Source organism: Chlorocebus sabaeus, chromosome 19 (assembly GCF_047675955.1).
Source record: "Chlorocebus sabaeus isolate Y175 chromosome 19, mChlSab1.0.hap1, whole genome shotgun sequence".
NCBI lineage: Eukaryota > Metazoa > Chordata > Mammalia > Primates > Cercopithecidae > Chlorocebus > Chlorocebus sabaeus.
In genome coordinates this window covers 12,209,104-12,226,297 of record NC_132922.1, presented here as the reverse complement: position 1 = coordinate 12,226,297, position 17,194 = coordinate 12,209,104, and the positions used below count along the sequence as shown (strand labels likewise).

Genomic DNA, 17,194 nt, shown 5'->3' with positions numbered 1-17,194 from the left:
CTTGAACCCGGGAGGTGGAGGTTGCAGTGAGCCGACATCACGCCATTGCACTCTAGCCTGAAAGACAGAACGAGAACCTGTCTCTAAATAAATAAATAAATAAAGTTAACATATTTGATGCTTTTCAGAATAGGGGACATGAAAAAAAGAAAAATAAAATAACAAAAAAGTTAATATATTTGAGCATATAAAAACAATTCTGACTTTAGCATCTGACAGACTTTTTAGTATAACCTTCCGTCATACAATCAGGGTCCCCAACCCCGGGGCCATGAATGGGTGTAGGTCTGTGGCCTGTTAGGAACCAGGCTGCACAGCAGGAGGTGAGTGGCAGGTGAGAGAAGCTTTGTCTGTATTTACAGCCACCCCCCATTCCTCACATGACCGCCTGAGCTCTGCCTCCTGTCAGACGAGCTTCAACATTAGATTCTCATAGGAGTGCAAACCCTATTATGAACTGTGCATGTGAGCGACCTAGGTTGTGTGCTTCTTATGAGAATCTAATGCCTGATGATCTGTCACTCTCTCTCAGCACTCCCAGACAGACTGTCTAGTTGCAGGAAAACAAGCTCAGGGCTCCCACTGATTCTATAATAAGCTGAGTTGTAGAATTACTTTTTTATATGTTACATTGTAATAATAATAGAAATAAAGTGTGCAATGAATGTAATGCTCTTTTTTTTTGAGACAGAGTTTCACTCTTGTTGCTGGAATGCAATGGCGTAATCTTGGCTCAGTGTAAACTCCGCTTCCCGGGTTCAAGTGATTCTCCTGCCTCAGCCTCTCAAGTAGCTGGGATTACAAGCACACACCACCACGCCCGGCTAATTTTTGTATTTTTAGTAGAGACGGGGTTTCACCATGTTGGTCAGGCTGGTCTCAAACTCCTGACCTTGTGATCTGCCCGCCTAAGCCTCCCAAAGTGCTGGGATTACAGGTGTGAGCCACTGTACCCAGCCTGTAATGCTCTTGAATCATCCCAACACCATCCCCCCAACTCAGGTCTGTGTAAAAACTGTCTTTCATGAAACTGGTCCCTGAAGCCAAAAAGGTTGGGGACTGTGGATGAAATGACTATTTACTGAGCACCTACCATAAGCCAGCAGCATGCTCATACTCGGGACAGGAAAGTGAACTAAACCAGACTTGATCCCTGCCCTAAAGGGGCTTACATCTACTGGAGGAGACAGGACAACCAGACAATTACCTAAATCATAAATATAAGTTATAACTGTCATCACTGCTTCAAAGGGAACAGCACTGTGAGATGATATAATAGTGTGTTTTGACCATACAAGGAGGTTAAGGTACTAAAGGAGGAGCACAATTTAATTAGATAAAGGGGAGCAGGGCCGGGCGCGGTGGCTCACGCCTGTAATCCCAGCACTAGGGAGACGGGCAGATGACGAGGTCAGGAGATTGAGACCATCCTGGCTAACACGGTGAAACCCCGTCTCTACTAAAAATACAAAAACTAGCTGGGTGTGGTGGCGGGTGCCTGCAGTCCCAGCTACTCTGGAGGCTGAGGCAGGAGAATTGCTTGAACCCAGGAGGCGGAGCTTGCAGTGAGCCGGATTGCGCCACTGCACTCCAGCCTGGGCAACGAGAGCTAAACAAGGTCTCAAAAAAATAAAAATAAAAATAAAAATATTATTTCCGCGGAGCGGAAATAATATGCCATCCAAAATGTACCATCCAAGCAACGGGAAGTGAGGCTAGAAAGGTAGGAAGTGCCCAGATGGTGCTGGCCATCAAAATAGCACTAGTTGCATGTGACAACTAAGTCCTTGGAATTTGTTCCAAGGACAACTAAGTCCTTGGAAGTTAATTTGGAATTTGACTGAATAAGTCAAAATTTTTTTTTTTTTTTTTTTTTTTTTTTTTTTTTTTTTGAGACGGAGTCTCGCTCTGTCGCCCAGGCTGGAGTGCAGTGGTGGGATCTCCACTCACTGCAAGCTCCGCCTCCCGGGTTTACGCCATTCAGCCTCCCGTGTAGCTGGGACTACAGGCGCCCACCACCATGCCCGGCTAATTTTTGTATTTTTAGTAGAGACGGGGTTTCACCGTGTTAGCCAGGATGGTCTCAATCTCCCGAGCTCGTGATCCGCCCGTCTCGGCCTCCTAAAGTGCTGGGATTACAGGCGTGAGCCACCGTGCCCGGCCTGAATAAGTAAAATTTTAAGGCTGAATGCAGTGACTCCTACCTGTTATCCCAATACTTTGGGAGCTGGGGATGATGCCACTGCACTCCAGCCTGGGTGACAGAGCGAGACCCCATCTCACAGAAAATAAACAAAAGGCTGGGCGTGGTGGCTCACGCCTGTAACCTCAACACTTTGGGAGACCGAGGCGGGTGAATCATGAGGTCAGGAGATCGAGACCATCCTGGCTAACATAGTGAAACCCTGTCTCTACTAAAAATACCAAAAAAAAAAAAAAAAAAAAAAAAAGGCCGGGCGCGGTGGCTCAAGCCTGTAATCCCAGCACTTTGGGAGGCCGAGACGGGCGGATCACGAGGTCAGAAGATCGAGACCATCCTGGCTAACACGGTGAAACCCCATCTCTACTAAAAAATACAAAAAACTAGCCGGGCGAGGTGGCGGGCGCCTGTAGTCCCAACTACTCGGGAGGCTGAGGCAGGAGAATGGCGTAAACCCAGGAGGCGGAGCTTGCAGTGAGCTGAGATCCGGCCACTGCACTCCAGCCTGGGCGACAGAGCAAGACTCCGTCTCCAAAAAAAAAAAAAAAAAAAAAATTAGCCAGGTGTGGCGGCAGGCCCCTGTAGTCCCAGCTACTCCAGACGCTGAGGCAGAAGAATGGCATGAACCAGGGAGGCAGAGGTTGCAATAAGCCAAGATCGCGCCACTCCAGCCTGGGCGTTAGAGCAAGACTCCGTTTCAAAAAAAAAAAAAAAAAAAAAGTAAAAATTTTTTTAAAGCAATAAAAGAATGGCTACTCCATAGATAGAACAGCCAAGAGTAAAATTTTAATTTTAATTAATTCAAATTTTGGCCGGGCGCAGTGGCTTGCACCTGTAATACCAGCACTTTGGGAAGCTGAGTCAAGCAGATCACCTGAGGTCAGGAGTTCGAGACCAGCCTGGCCAACATGGTGAAACCCCGTCTCTACTAAAAATACAAAAAATTAGCTGGGAGTGGTGGCGGGCGCCTGTAATCCCAGCTACTTGGGAGGTTAAGACAGCAGAATCGCTTGAACCCGGGAGACCGAGATTACGCCACTGCACCCCAGCCTGTGCAACAAAGTGAGATTCCATCTTAAAAAATAAATAAGTAAATAAATTTTGAAATGGAAGCAGTATAAATTTAGAAATACTGATTATATCTTGAAATAGTAATGTTTTAGACATACGGAGTTAAAACATTACTCAAATTAATTTCACTTGGCTTTTTTTTTTTTTTTTAAAAATGAGGCTACTAGAAAATTCCAAATCACATATGTGGCCTGCTTTATGTTTCTATTGTACAATGTTGAGCTAGACTGTGAAGATTTTAGTTCTAGGACATGGAAGTCTCCCCTTTTAATGCAGGGTGGTGTCGTTGGAAGAGAACTGCGCTTGGAGCCAAAGACCCCTGGGTCCTGCCCTTCACTGGATGGATGCCTTGGTACACCCACTAGGCAGCCGGTAAACTCCTTGAACGGCCTAAGTTTCTTCACTTATGAGACGGAACCAATAACACGCTGTTAGGACTCTAGGAGGCCTGGAGTTGATCGTCCAGTAGTTCTCTGTCCGTTGCCCACAGTGCGACTTTTAAGTAATCCCTGGGCCTCAGCTTCCCTCGCTTGTAGAAGCCGCCATAAGGGCATGGAGAGGGGGCAGACTGCCAGAGGTGGGTCATGGTGCGTCTGTCCGTCCATCTTACCTGAAAGCATCGGCGGAATTTGACGAACCCGGGGCCGGTCCCGCCACCGGTCCCTCAGGGGATCCCGCAAAGTTCTGGGTGGGCCCCGGACACCCGGTGCCCCAAACTCACAGAAAGGGGTGCCCTTTGCCTTGTGCTGAGGGAGGAGGAGGGGAGTTGGGGAGAGGCCCATTTTGCTACTCTGACTCCAGGCGTTCTCCAGGCAACGCCGGCGCGGTCACCACTTTCGCGTTTCCCATAACAATGAAAGCGTCGTGAGCCGCCGCGTCGTCAGCTAGACGCCGTTTCCATGCTGACAGCCCGGCCGGGGGCCTAGACCAATGTGTCTGTGGGGAGGGTGAGTGCAGGTCGTGGTCCTAGCCTGTAATGGGAGGCACGAAAAGGACCCCGGAAGACACTGCCTTTGTATAATCCGTTTACTATCCCGAGGTGATTCACGGAGTTTCGGGGGATTCGCGCAGGCTGGCGCTGGGAACCCCCGCGCCGGTGCCCCCTTTCCTCGGTGGTAGAGGCCGGGGGGGTGGCGCATGCGCGTGGCGGGCGGGCGGCAGGAGGCGGGTGGGTCAAGGTTTATCTGTACTACAGAGTCCCTGATAGGGGGTTTCGGGGAGCGCTTGGACCCTGGCTTCTGGGACGCGTCAGGTACGTCTCCGAGTCCGGCGTCGCCGGCCAGCACGGCCTGGGTTCACGTGGGGGCCCGAGCTGGGTGGGACGCCCGGGCCTCGCCTGGAGAGAGGCGTCGGGATGGCGCGGGGAAGGGGGCGGAGGCCGGGCGACCCCGGGCCGTGGCCGCCCTCCTCTGTGTGTCTCCGCAGTTGTGAATTGGGGCGGTGATTCCTCCCCGTAGGTCGCCGTGAAGGTGATTGCATGAGATCGTGCGTGTGAACGTTTGTTGACAGCTGTTACTTGAGTCCGACAGCCGTGGGGGCCGTGCACCTGCGTAGCATGGCTAGCTCTGAACTCCTTGGGGGACACGTATACTTTTGAGAATCCGATGAAAGCCAAAGGTTCCTCCCTTGTTTTCTTAGAATTAAAGTAAGATAGGCCGGGTGCGGTGGCTCAAGCCTGTAATCCCAGCACTTTGGGAGGCCGAGACGGGCGGATCACAAGGTCGGGAGATCGAGACCATCCTGGCTAATCCGGTGAAACCCCGTCTCTACTAAAAAATACAAAAAAACTAGCCGGGCGAGTTGGCGGGCGCCTGTAGTCCCAGCTACTCCGGAGGCTGAGGCAGGAGAATAGCGTGAACCCGGGAGGCGGAGCTTGCAGTGAGCTGAGATCCGGCCACTGCACTCCAGCCTGGGCGACAGAGTGAGACTCCGTCTCAAAAAAAAAAAAAAAAAAAAAAAAAAAAATTAAGTAAGATAATGTATTTCATGGCCTGTTGCAAACAGAAAACCTTTACACAATGATTAGTGATCAGTATTTGTGGAATGGGGAGGCCCCACTTACTTGATCCTCTTCCCAGGGTCGTTGTGAGGATCAAGTGCACAGCTTCTTACAAACACTGAAACACTATAACATCTTGTGAGCCATGTACTATTATTATTCCTCATTGCAAAGAAAGAAGCCGAAGCCCAAGGAGGATAAATGCTGGGGTCGCACTGTGGGTGAGCAGCAGAGTGATCATTGGAAGCCAGGTGCTCCCCCTTCACTTCCTTTGTGCCAAGCACGCTCGACCCCCGGAGTTTTACTAGAAAGAAAGTTGCCATCGGCCAAGGGGACAGCTTGTACCTCAAGTGCACGCGGATGCCCCAGAATCCCAGGATCTCAGACGAGCTGTTTATGGATTATTAGATCTGACTTAAAAGGTAGCTAATCCAGACCCTTCGTCATCTGTAATATAGGGATGACAGTTCCCAGCTGTAGTGTTATGAGAATTAGTGCGGTCATGAGTGAGGTACCCCAGTTAAAGCCCGAGAAGTAAAGCAGCTGGACCAAGGTCTAGCAAGCAACTGAGGGGCAGAGCCAGGCCCGAAACCTGGTTGTGTCCAGCCCATGTGCTCAGGCCCAGTGCAGTTAGCATCAGTGGGGACTTGGCGTATTTCTCCTTCTTCAAATGTCTCTAGGTGCTATGAGTGCTGGGGGCTGCCTTTTTTTTTTTTTTTTTTTTTTTTTTTTGAGACGGAGTCTTACTTTGTCGCCCAGGCTGGAGTGCACTGGCGCAATCTCGGTTCACTGCAAGCTCCGCCTCCCGGGTTCACGCCATTCTCCTGCCTCAGCCTCCCGTGTAGCTGGGACTACAGGCGCCCGCCACGACGCCCGGCTGATTTTTTGTATTTTTAGTAGAGACGGGGTTTCACCGTGTTAGCCAGGATGGTCTCAATCTCCTGACCTCGTGATCCGCCTGTCTCGGCCTCCCAAAGTGCTGGGATTACAGGCATGGGCCACCGCGCCCGGCAGGGGGCTGCTTTTTAACTGTGTTTTGTTTATTTTGTTCATAATACATGAGTATATTCTCATTGTAATAATTCATTAAATCTCGAGTATATTTAATATAATTTTATATTGTACCATATGAAATTGTCACAATTTGACCCTTTTTTGATCTATAAAATGACAATTTCATTCAAGCCAGTCATCCTATTCCCTTTTTCAGGTTTTTTTTTTTTTTTTTTTTTTTTTTTGAGACGGAGTCTTGCTCTGTCGCCCAGGCTGGAGTGCAGTGGCCGGATCTCAGCTCACTGCAAGCTCCGCCTCCTGGGTTTACGCCATTCTTCTGCCTCAGCCTCCCGAGTAGTTGGGACTACAGGCGCCCGCCACCTCGCCCGGCTAGTTTTTTGTATTTTTTAGTAGATACGGGGTTTCACCGTGTTAGCCAGGATGGTCTCGATCTCCTGACCTCGTGATCCGCCCATCTCGGCCTCCCAAAGTGCTGGGATTACAGGCTTGAGCCACCGCGCCCGGCCCCCTTTTTCAGGTTTAACCACTATGAGCAATTTGGTGTATTCTTCCAGATCTTTCTTTCTTTTCTTTTTTTTTCCTTTGAGATGGGGTCTTGCTCTGTCACCCAGACTAGAGAGCACTGGCACGATCTTGGTTTACTGCAACCTCCACCTCCTTGGTTCAAGCGATTCTCCTGCCTCAGCCTTTCAAGTAGTTGGGATTACAGGTGTGAGCCACCGCGCCCAGCTTAGGCCTACAATTTTATTATAATAATGTGCCACAAATTATTTGGCTACACCCAAATTGTTTGGATTGTTTCTTATTTTTTACTGTTATCAACAGTAGAGAGCACTGGGTGTGAGCATGTCCAAGTCTTTCTAGAGTGTAATATTTTAGAAGTAGATTTGCTGTCCAAAAAGTGTACACATTTACAATTTTGCCAAGTTTTATTTGAGTGACCTTGAAAGAATTATAGCATCTTCTGATTCTACCAGTAACAACAGTGTCTTTTTCTTCACATCCTCATCAACCATGGGTATTATTCATCTTCTTAATTTTTGCCAATATGATGAATGAAAATGCATCTTTATAACAAATTTTTTTTTTTGAGATGGAGTGTTGCTCTGTCACCCAGGCTGGAGTGCAGTGGCATGATCTTGGCTCACTGCAACCTCCACCTCCCAGGTTCAAGTGATTCTCCTGCCTCAGCCTCCCGAGTAGCTGAGATTACAGGCGTGTGCCACCGTGCCCGGCTAATTTTTGTATTTTTAGTAGACGGGGTTTCACTGTGTTGGCCAGGCTGGTCTTGAACTCCTGAACTGAAGTGATCCACCCGCTTGGGCCTCCCAAAGTGGTGGGATTACAGGCATGAGCTGCCACACTCGGCCGAAAATGCATCTTTTAATGATGTGCCCTCACATGTTACTAATACAAAGATAAGTATATACATGTGTATATAGACACACAGACACCATATGTATATACACATATACCATATATATGTGTGTGTGTACAGGTACATACACATACACCCACACACACAGATACATATATACCTTCAGCCAACCGATCGTGGCTGTGTACCTTGGGAAAATTGGTAAACTTCCCCAAGTCCTAGCATTTTCATATTTATTTATTTATTTATTTTTGAGACGTAGTTTCGCTCTTGTTGCCTAGGCTGGAGCGCAATGGCGCCATCTCAGCTCACCACAACCTCCATTTCCTGGGTTCAAGCGATTCTCCTGCCTCAGCCTCTAGAACTTTCTTCATGGATATTCCTCCTATTTTATTCTTGTTCTGCCCTTTACATAAGATTATAGACATAAGATTAATGCTTTTCCCTCTTCTAACCTCTTTCTCTTTTCCAGCAGAAACAGTGCCTTACAATGTGTTTTGGATGGTGACATAGCATCAATCCCCCTCGGCATCTTGGACCCCACCCCGTCCCCTCCACTACCAAGCTGGAAGCACTCTGGTTTGTCCAAGTTCTAAAGTGCTGTGCCCAGGCCCAAATGCCATCCCCTAAGTTGCTGGTCTATGATTGTTTTTATTTTTGTGATTTTATTTTATTTTGTTTTACTTTTGAGACAGAGTCTTGTTCTGTCACCCAGGCTGGAGCGCAGTGGCGTGATCTCAGCTCACTGCAACCTCCACCTCCCGGGTTCAAACATTTCTCGTGCCTCAGCCTCCCAAGTAGTTGGGATTACAGGCGAGCACCACCACTCCCGGCTAATTTTTGTATATTTTTAGTAGAGATGGGATTTCGCCATGTTGGCCAGACTGGTCTCAAACTTCTGACCTCAGGTGATCCACCTGCTTTGGCCTCCCAAAGTGCTCGGTTTACAGGCGTGAGCCACTGTATGATTGTTTTTAATTCAAACATGTAACCACCAGGAAAGCTGTCATGAGCACATAACCCCAAATACCTTCATTTATTTATAAATTATATATACATATACTTATGTATTGTATGTTATACATACATTCCAAAGAAACTTCTCAACTTTTATCATTAATTTTAGTGAAATCAATTTCTCCCTTAATGAAAACAGCCCGGAAGTTTTTTTTTCCTGTTCTTATTGGATACATGTCTTGCTGATTGTGACGGATTCATACTTTGAATTCTCTTTTAATGATAATGGATATAAAACCTTGTTTCAAATACTCTTGAAAAGATACCAACCCCTCCTCCTGCCTTTGTTGGCCCATTTCTTGTCAGATCCAATTAACCCGTTAGTGCTTTTATTTCCTAATGTGGTGAAGGAAGACCTTACACTCAGGAGGAGCAGTGAGGGGTCTGCTGTTTTCTTTTTGCTCACTTGTGCTGTCATGGTTGTTCTCTTCAGTCTATGGCTTCTTAGAAGGATTATTCGTAAGCTGTGTGTGTGCTATAAATTAAAATTGGGTAATATAGGCCAGGCACGGTGGCTCAGGCCTGTAATCCCAGCACTTTGAGAGGCCAAGTTGGGTCAGTCGCTTGAGCTCAGGAGTTCGTGACCAGCCTGGGCAACTTGGCGAAAACTCGTCTCTACAAAAGACACGAAAATTAGCTGGGCCTGGTGGCGCATGCCTGTGATCTCAGCTACTCGGGAAGCTGAGGTGGAAGAATCATTTGAGCCTGGGAGGTCGAGGCTGCAGTGAGCCGAGATCGTGCCACTGCACTCTAGCCTGGGCGACAGAACGAGACCCTGTCTCAAAAAAAAAAAAAAAAAAAAAAAAAAAGGGCCAGGCACGGTGACTCAAGCCTGTCATCCCAGCACTTTGGGAGGCTGAGACGGGCGGATCACGAGGTCAGGAGATCGAGACCATCCTGGCTAATCCGGTGAAACCCCGTCTCTACTAAAAAATACAAAAAAACTAGCCGGGCGAGGTGGCGGGCGCCTGTAGTCCCAGCTACTCTGGAGGCTGAGGCAGGAGAATAGCGTGAACCCGGGAGGCGGAGCTTGCAGTGAGCTGAGATCCGGCCACTGCACTCCAGCCTGGGCGACTGAGCGAGACTCCGTCTCAAAAAAAAAAATTTTGGGTGATATATGGGGAAAAAAGAACACTAACCCCTGTCATACATCATATACAAATATTAATTCAAGATGAATTATAGTCACAAATGTAAATGTAAACAATATTACCAGAAGTTAACAATAAAAAATATCCTCATGACCTTGGGGTAGGCAATTTTTTTGGGGGGGGAGAAAGGGTCTCATTCTGTCACCCAAGCTGGAGTGCAATGTCATAATCTCAGCTCACTGCAACCTCTGGCTCCTGGGTGCAAGCAATCCTCCCACCTCTGCCTCCTGAGTAGTCCCTCCTGTGTGCCTCCACAGGCGCACACCACCACGCCCAGCTAATTTTTTGTATCTTTGGTAGAGACAGGGTTTTGTTTGCCATGTTGCCCAGGATGGTCTTGAACTCCTGGACTCAAGTGATCTGCCTGCCTCTGCCTCCCAAAGTGCTAGGATTTATAGGCATGAACCACCATACCCAGCCTGGGTAGGCAAACATTTTAAAAATAGAATACGAACAGTAATCATTAAGAAATAATAGTAAATTGGGCTGGGCGCAGTGGCTCACGCCTGTAATCCCAGCACTTTGGGAAGCTGAGATGGGTGGATCACGAGGTCAGGAATTCAAGACCAGCCTGGCCAACATGGCAAAACCCATCTCTACTAAAAGTACAAAAATTAGTTGGGTGTGGTGGCAGGTGCCTGTAATTCCAGCTACTCAAGAGGCTGAGGTAGAATTGCTTGAACCAGGAGGCAGAGGTTGCAGTCAGCTGAGATCACATCACTGCCCTCCAGCCTGGGCGACAGAGTGAGACTCGATCTCAAAATAAATAAATAAATAAATAAATAATTGGGTTTCATTATAATTGAGAATTTCTGGCTGGGCGCTGTGACTCACACCTGTAATCCCAACACTTTAGGAGGCCGAGGTGGGTCAATCAGGAGGTCAAGAGATTGAGAACATCCTGGCCAACATGGTGAAACCCCGTCTCTACTAAAAATACAAAAATTAGCTGGGCGTGGTGGTGCATGCCTATAGTCCTAGCTACCCGGGAGGCTGAAGCAGGAGAATCACTTGAACCCAGGAGGTGGAGGTTGAATTGAGCGGAGATCATGCCACTGCACTCCAGCCTGGTGACAGAGCGATACTCCATTTCAAAAAAAAAAAAAAAGAACGTCTTTGATCAAAAGAAACCCATAAGAAAGCAAAAAAAGCAAAAAGAGGCTGGGCATGGTGGCTCACGCCTGCAATTCCAGCACTTTGGGAGGCTGAGGCAGGTGGATAACCTGAGGTCGGGAGTTCGAGACCAGCCTGACCAACATAGAGAAACCCCGTCTCTGCTGAAAATACAAAAATTAGGCCAGCGTGGTGGCGCATGCGTATAATCCCAGCTACTCGGGAGGCTGAGGCAAGAGAATCACTTGAACCTGGGAGGTGGAGGTTGCGGTGTGCCGAAATGGCGTCATTGCACTTCAGCCTGGGCCACAAGAGCGAAACTCTGTCTCCAAAAAAAAAAAAAAAAAAAAAAAAAAGCAAAAAGAGGTCGGGTGCAGTGACTCATGACTGTAATCCCAGCACTTTGGGAGGCTGAGGCAGGTGGATCACTTGAGGTCAGGAGTTCGAGACCAGCCTGGCCAACATGGCAAAACCCCATCTCTACTAAAAACACAAAAATTAGCCAGGTTTGGTGGCAGGCGCGTGTAATCCCAGCTACTTGGGAGGTTGACACAGGAGAATCTCTTGAACCTGGGAGGCAGAGATTGCAGTGAGCCAAGATAGCACCACTGCACTCCAGCCTGGGTGACAGAGCGAGACTCTCTTTCAAAAAAAAAAAAAAGAAGAACGCAAAAAGAAAAAAGTGGGAGAAGGTATTTTCAGTGCTGTACATGTATACAGTAATGAAACCTGTATCCAGCATATATAAATACCCTTACAAACCCTTACAAAATGAACATGATAGACAGCTCAATTTTTTAAAAAATGGCAAAAGAGGACTGGGTGTGGTGGCTCATGCTTATAATCCCAGCACTTTGGGAGGCTGTGGTGGGCGGATCGCTTGAGGTCAGGAGTTCGAGACCAGCCTGGCCAACACAGCGAAACCCTGTCTCTGTTAAAAATACAAAAATTAGCCGGGCATGGTGGCGTGTTCCTGTAATCCCAGTTACTTGGGAGGCTGAGGCAGGAGAATCACTTGAACGTGGGAGGCAGCGGTTGCAGGGAGCCGAGATCGTGCTACTGCACTCCAGGCCGTTGACAGAGGGAGACTCCATCTCAAAAAAAAAAAAAAAAAAAAAAGGTAAAAGACGTGAACAAGCATGTCACAAAAAAATCCATATTGTCCAAGGAGTATGTTAAATGATGCTCAACTTAATTAGTTATTTGGAAAAAGCAAATTAAACAATGCAACACCAGTACATACCTGCCAGAATGGATAAGATGAAAAAGACAGAAAGTGCCAGATATTGACAAGGCTGACTTGCAAACTGCAGATAGGAGTCTAAATTGGTACAATGACTTTGGAAGACCATTTGGCAGTATCTGTTAAAGCTAAATATATGAATGCTCTATGATTCTACAGTTCTAACCCTAAGTGTGAAACCAGAAAAGTGTGCATATGCATGTAGATATACATGCGCAAGCCTCATGTTCTTATGTTCTTAGCAGCACTTTTTTTTTTTTTTTTTGAGGCAGGGTCTTGCTCTGTTGCCCAGAGTGGAGTGTGCAGTGGTGATCATAGCTCACTGCAGCCTCAAACCCCTGGGCTCAAGCGATCCTTCCACCTCAGCCTCCTGAGTAGCTAGGACTACAAGGGTACACCACCACGCCTGGTTGGTTTTTCAATTTTTTGTAGAGATGAGGTCTCATTATGTTGCCCAGGCTGGTCTCGAACTCCTGGCATCAAGTGATCCTCCTGTCTTAGCCTCCCAAAGTGCTAGGATTACTGGCATTAGCCACCATGCCTGGCCTAGCAGCACTATTTTTGATGGTCAAAAACTGGAAACAGGCTGGGCGTGATGGTTCACACCTGTGATTCCAGCACGTTGGGAGTCCGAGGCAGGCAGATCACTTGAGCCCAAGAGTTCAAGACCAGACTGGGCAACATGATGAAACTCCCATCTCTGTTAAAAATGCAGAAAATTAGCCAGCATGGTGGTGCATGCCTGTAGTCCCAGCTACCCATGAGGCTGAGATGGGAGGATCACCTGAGCCTGGGAGGCTGAGGCTACAGTGAACAGAGATGGTACCACAGCACTCCACCTGGGGCACCGGAATGAGACCCTGTCTCAAAACAAAAGAAAACAAAACAAAACAAAACTGCAAACAGCTCAAGTGTCCATCTTCTGTAGACAAGTAAATTTTGCTGTGTTTATACAATAGAATATTATCCAGCAATGCAAATGAACAAACTATAACTACACACAGCTGCATGGACAAATGTCAGAAACACGACGTTGAGTGTGAGAAGCCAGATGCAAACGAGGACTCACTGTACAATTCCGTGCATGTACAGTGGCCAGGTGAGGCTTATGGAGTGCTGAAATGCTCTGTATCCCGATCTGGAGGGTGGTTTTAAAAAAATGTTTTGAGCCAGCGCATTGGTTCACACCTGTAATTCCAGCACTTTGGGAGGCCAAGGTGGGCAGATCACTTGAGGTCAGGGGTTTGAGACCAGCCTGGCCAAACATGGTGAAATCCCGTCTCTACTAAAAATACAAAAATTAGCCGGGGGTGGTGGCGCACACCTGTAATCCCAGCTACTTGGGAGGCTGAGGCACAGAGCAAGGCTCTGTCTCAAAAAAAAAAATCATAAATAAAAAATAAAATTAAAAAAAAAATTTGATTTTAATGTTTTTAGAGACGGGGGTCTGTGTCACTCAGGCTGGTCGTGAACTCTTGGGCTCAAGCAGTCCTCTCACCTTGGCCTCACAAAGTGCTGGGATTTCAGATGTAAACTACCACGCCCGGCCCTAGAGGGTGGTTATACTTGTGTGGTAAAAACTCATGAAACCTTACACTTATGATTTGTAGTAGACTTTTCTGTATTATATATATGTGTATTCTTTTTTTTTTTTTTTGTAGAGACGGATCCTGCTAAGTTGCCCAGGCTGGTCTTGAACTCCTGTGCTCAAGCAATCCTCCTGACCTGGCCTCCCAAAGTGCTGGGATTACAGGTGTGAGCCACTGAGCCCAGCCTAAATAAAAAGTTTGCTTCTCTCCTCCTTTCCTCCCCCAAAACCAGGGTGTTATCAGTAAATCTACTTAACTAGGCCTAGGTGAATTGCGATAGGTTGCACTATGCTGAAAGCAAATGTACAGGTTGGGGGGGTGTCGTTGTCAGCTCTGCCATGTTGTGGACCTGCCCCCTTTTCAGGACACTTCACCTTACCTTCCATAACAGAACAGGTAACCTGACATACGAGGTGCACTGTTGACAAGTGACACTGGTGACAAGTGAGGGACACTGTTACCAATTCGGAAAGGAAATATAAGCATAGCTTTATTTATTTATTTATTTATTTATTTATTTGTTTATTTTTGAGATGGAGTCTCACTCTGTCACCCAGGCTGGAGTGCAGTGGCGTGATCTCGGCTCACTGCAACCTCTGCCTCCCAGGTTCAAGCAATTCTCCTGCCTCAGCCTCCTGACTAGCTGGGATTACAGGCATCCACCACTATGCCCAGCTAATTTTTTGTATTTTTAGTAGAAGCGGGGTTTCACCATGTTGGCCAGGCTGGTCTCGAACTCCTGACCTCTTGATTTGTCCGCCTTGGCCTCCCAAAGTGCTGGGATTATAGGCATGAGCCACCGCGCCCAGCCATTTCTTTCTTTATTTTTTCAGAGACAGGGTCTTGCTCTTTGACTCAGGCTGGAGTGCAGTGGCATGATCATAGCTCACTGGAGACTGAAACTCATAGGTTCAAGTGATCCTCCCACTTAAGCCTACTGAATAACTGAGACTACAGGCACACACCACCATGCCTGGCTAATTTTTGTATTTTTTGTAGAGACAGGGTTTTGCCATGTTGGCCAGACTGGTCTTAAACTCCTGGGCTCAAGTGAGCTGCCCACCTCAGCCTCCTGAGTCATTGAGACCATGCCAGTGACTCATGTATGCCACCATGCCAGGCTAATTTTTTTTTTTTTTTTTTGAGACATGGTCTCTCACCCTGTAGCCTAGACTGGAGAGCAGCAGTGGATCACAGCTCACTGCAGCCTCAACCCCCCTGGGCTCCAGCGACCCCCCCAGCCTCAGCTTTCCAAGTATTTGGGACTACAGGCATGCGCCACTGTGCCCCACCCAAACATGTCAGCATACTGTGTAGCACAAAGGAAGTGTTCAGCACATGGGAGCTATTACCAGGCGTCTTAATCCATTTTGTGCTGCCGTAACAGATTACCACAGACTGGGTAATATATAAAGAAAAGAAGTTTATTTGGCTCACAGTTCTGGAGACTGGGAAGTCCAAGAGCGTGGTACAGACATCTGGTGAGGGTCATCCTGTGTAAGGCAGAAGGCTCACATGGTGAGCAAGCGCACGAGACAGATGGCATGGCAGCAGAACTCATCCTTTTACCAGGAGCCCGCTCCCAAGAAGACTAACCTACTCCATGACAATGGCATTAATCCATTCATGACAGCAGAGCTCACATGGCCCAGTCACCCGTTATACTGTTAAACAATGGCAATTCAATTTCAACATGAGTTTTGGTGGGGACATTCAAACCATAGCACCAGGATCATTAGTAGCCACACGATAAAATGAATGCCTTAAAGATTTGAGGACAATGGCGTAAGGTCAGTGATCCAGCTGTTTGTACCCCTGACTTTTTCTGATCCTAGGAGAAAGGAGCGTTGGCTTTGCTTTCATCAGGCCAAAGATGCCTTTCTTTGGGAATACGTTCAGTCCGAAGAAGACACCTCCTCGGAAGTCGGCCTCTCTCTCCAACCTGCATTCTGTGAGTATCGGTACTGAGGTCGGCCCGGTGTGCGGCGTGAGTTGAGTTCTGAGCGTGTCTCTGAATGGAAAGTGTGGTCCTCCAGAGGCATCTGTGCAGGAGGGCATCCTTTCCATCCATATCATTGCTATTGCTGAAAACATTTTTGGGCCGGGCGCGGTGGCTCACGCCTGTAATCCCAGCACTCTGGGAGGCAGAGGCCGGCGGATCACGAGGTCAGGACATCAAGACCATCCTGGCTAACATGGTGAAACCCCGTCTCTACTAAAAATACAAAAAAGTTAGCTGGGCGTGGTGGCAGGCGCCTGTAGTCCCAGCTATTTGGGAAGCTGAGGCAGGAGAATGTTGTGAACCCGGGAGGCGGAGCTTGCAGTGAGCCGAGATTGCGCCACTGCACTCCAGCCTGGGCGACCGAATGAGACTCCATCTCAAAAAAAAAAAGAAAAAGAAAACATTTTTGAACTCTTGTTTGGGAATGATTGTCAGAGCTTGTTTATCCAAGAACCTCAGAAGACAATCTCATTATGATATTTGATCCCAAATATCCAATTTTTTTTTTTTTTTTTTTGAGATGGAGTCTCACTCTCGTCCCACAGGCTAGGTGCAGTGGCGCAATCTCGGCTCAGTGTAACCCCCACCTCCCAGGTTCAAGCGATTCTCCTTCCTCAGCCTCCTGAGTAGCTAGGATTACAACTGCCTGCCACCATGCCCGGCTCATTTTTGTATTTTTAGTAGAGACAAGGATTCACCATGTTGACCAGACTGGTCTCCAACTGCTGACCTCAGGTGATTCACCTGCCTTGGCCTCCCCAAGTGCTAGGATAACGGGCGTGAGCCACCGTGCCCAGCCAATATTATCGAATTTGACTTCTACTTTATTCTGTGACCTTTTCCTACAGAGCTGGCTGTGCAGATTGGCCATGTCTTCACAGAAGGCGAGCGGGGTTGAACAACAAGGCTGTGGAGGCTGAGCATTCATTCCAGGCTTCAGTCTCAGAGTCTGTTGTCTCCTGTTCCCAGCGAAACAGGCTTCCGGTCTCAGAATCTGTTGTCTCCTGTTCCCAGCGAAACAGGCTTCAGGTCTCAGAGTCTGTTGTCTCCTGTTCCCAGTGAAAATCATGGTGGGGGCAGCCCCGCTGTGGCCAGAGCTGGGCATTCTGTGGAGCAGGCCAGGCAGAGGCTTAGGCTCTCAGTTTCTGGTGCCCCCAGGCCTGAGGCTCCCTTTTCTCACTGCCACATGTCAGAGATGCAGATACACCTGGCGGTCCCTCTGGGATATCCTCTGTCCTAACCCCAGATACACCTGGCGGTCCCTCTGGGATATCCTCTGTCCTAACCCCACACAGCGTAAGAGCAACAGCGTGCTTACGTGACGTCTGTTTCTGACCATGACTTGAAGTCGGTCCTCCCCTACGTTGTTTTCCACATTCTGACAGGTACTTGTAAGCCTTGGGAGGAAAAAGGCCTC

General features: G+C 48.0%; 2 protein-coding genes across 5 annotated transcripts in view; one reads left to right on the top strand and one right to left on the bottom strand.

Annotated features, from left to right (window-relative positions):
* The window catches only part of FAM227A (family with sequence similarity 227 member A), an 81,188-nt gene extending 76,966 nt beyond the window's left edge, over positions 1–4,222 (bottom strand). Inside the window, exon 1 of the mRNA XM_038007435.2 lies at positions 3,882–4,222. The gene's annotated coding sequence lies outside the window, so the exon portion shown is untranslated. The remainder of the gene's footprint in view (positions 1–3,881) is intronic.
* A 186-nt stretch (positions 4,223–4,408) lies between these two features.
* Positions 4,409–17,194, top strand: part of CBY1 (chibby 1, beta catenin antagonist) — a 17,812-nt gene continuing 5,026 nt past the window's right edge. Inside the window, exons 1-5 of one of the 4 annotated variants that reach the window (XM_038007432.2) lie at positions 4,423–4,523; positions 13,146–13,285; positions 13,848–13,939; positions 15,611–15,726; positions 16,626–16,806. In XM_038007432.2, coding sequence (XP_037863360.2) covers positions 13,195–13,285; positions 13,848–13,939; positions 15,611–15,726; positions 16,626–16,806 — 480 coding nt within the window. In that variant the 5' untranslated portion in view covers positions 4,423–4,523; positions 13,146–13,194. Of the gene's footprint in view, positions 4,524–13,145; positions 13,286–13,847; positions 13,940–15,610; positions 15,727–16,625; positions 16,807–17,194 lie in introns of those variants that run through there. The other 3 variants (XM_007975775.3, XM_007975774.3, XM_038007434.2) reach the window with 3 other exon arrangements.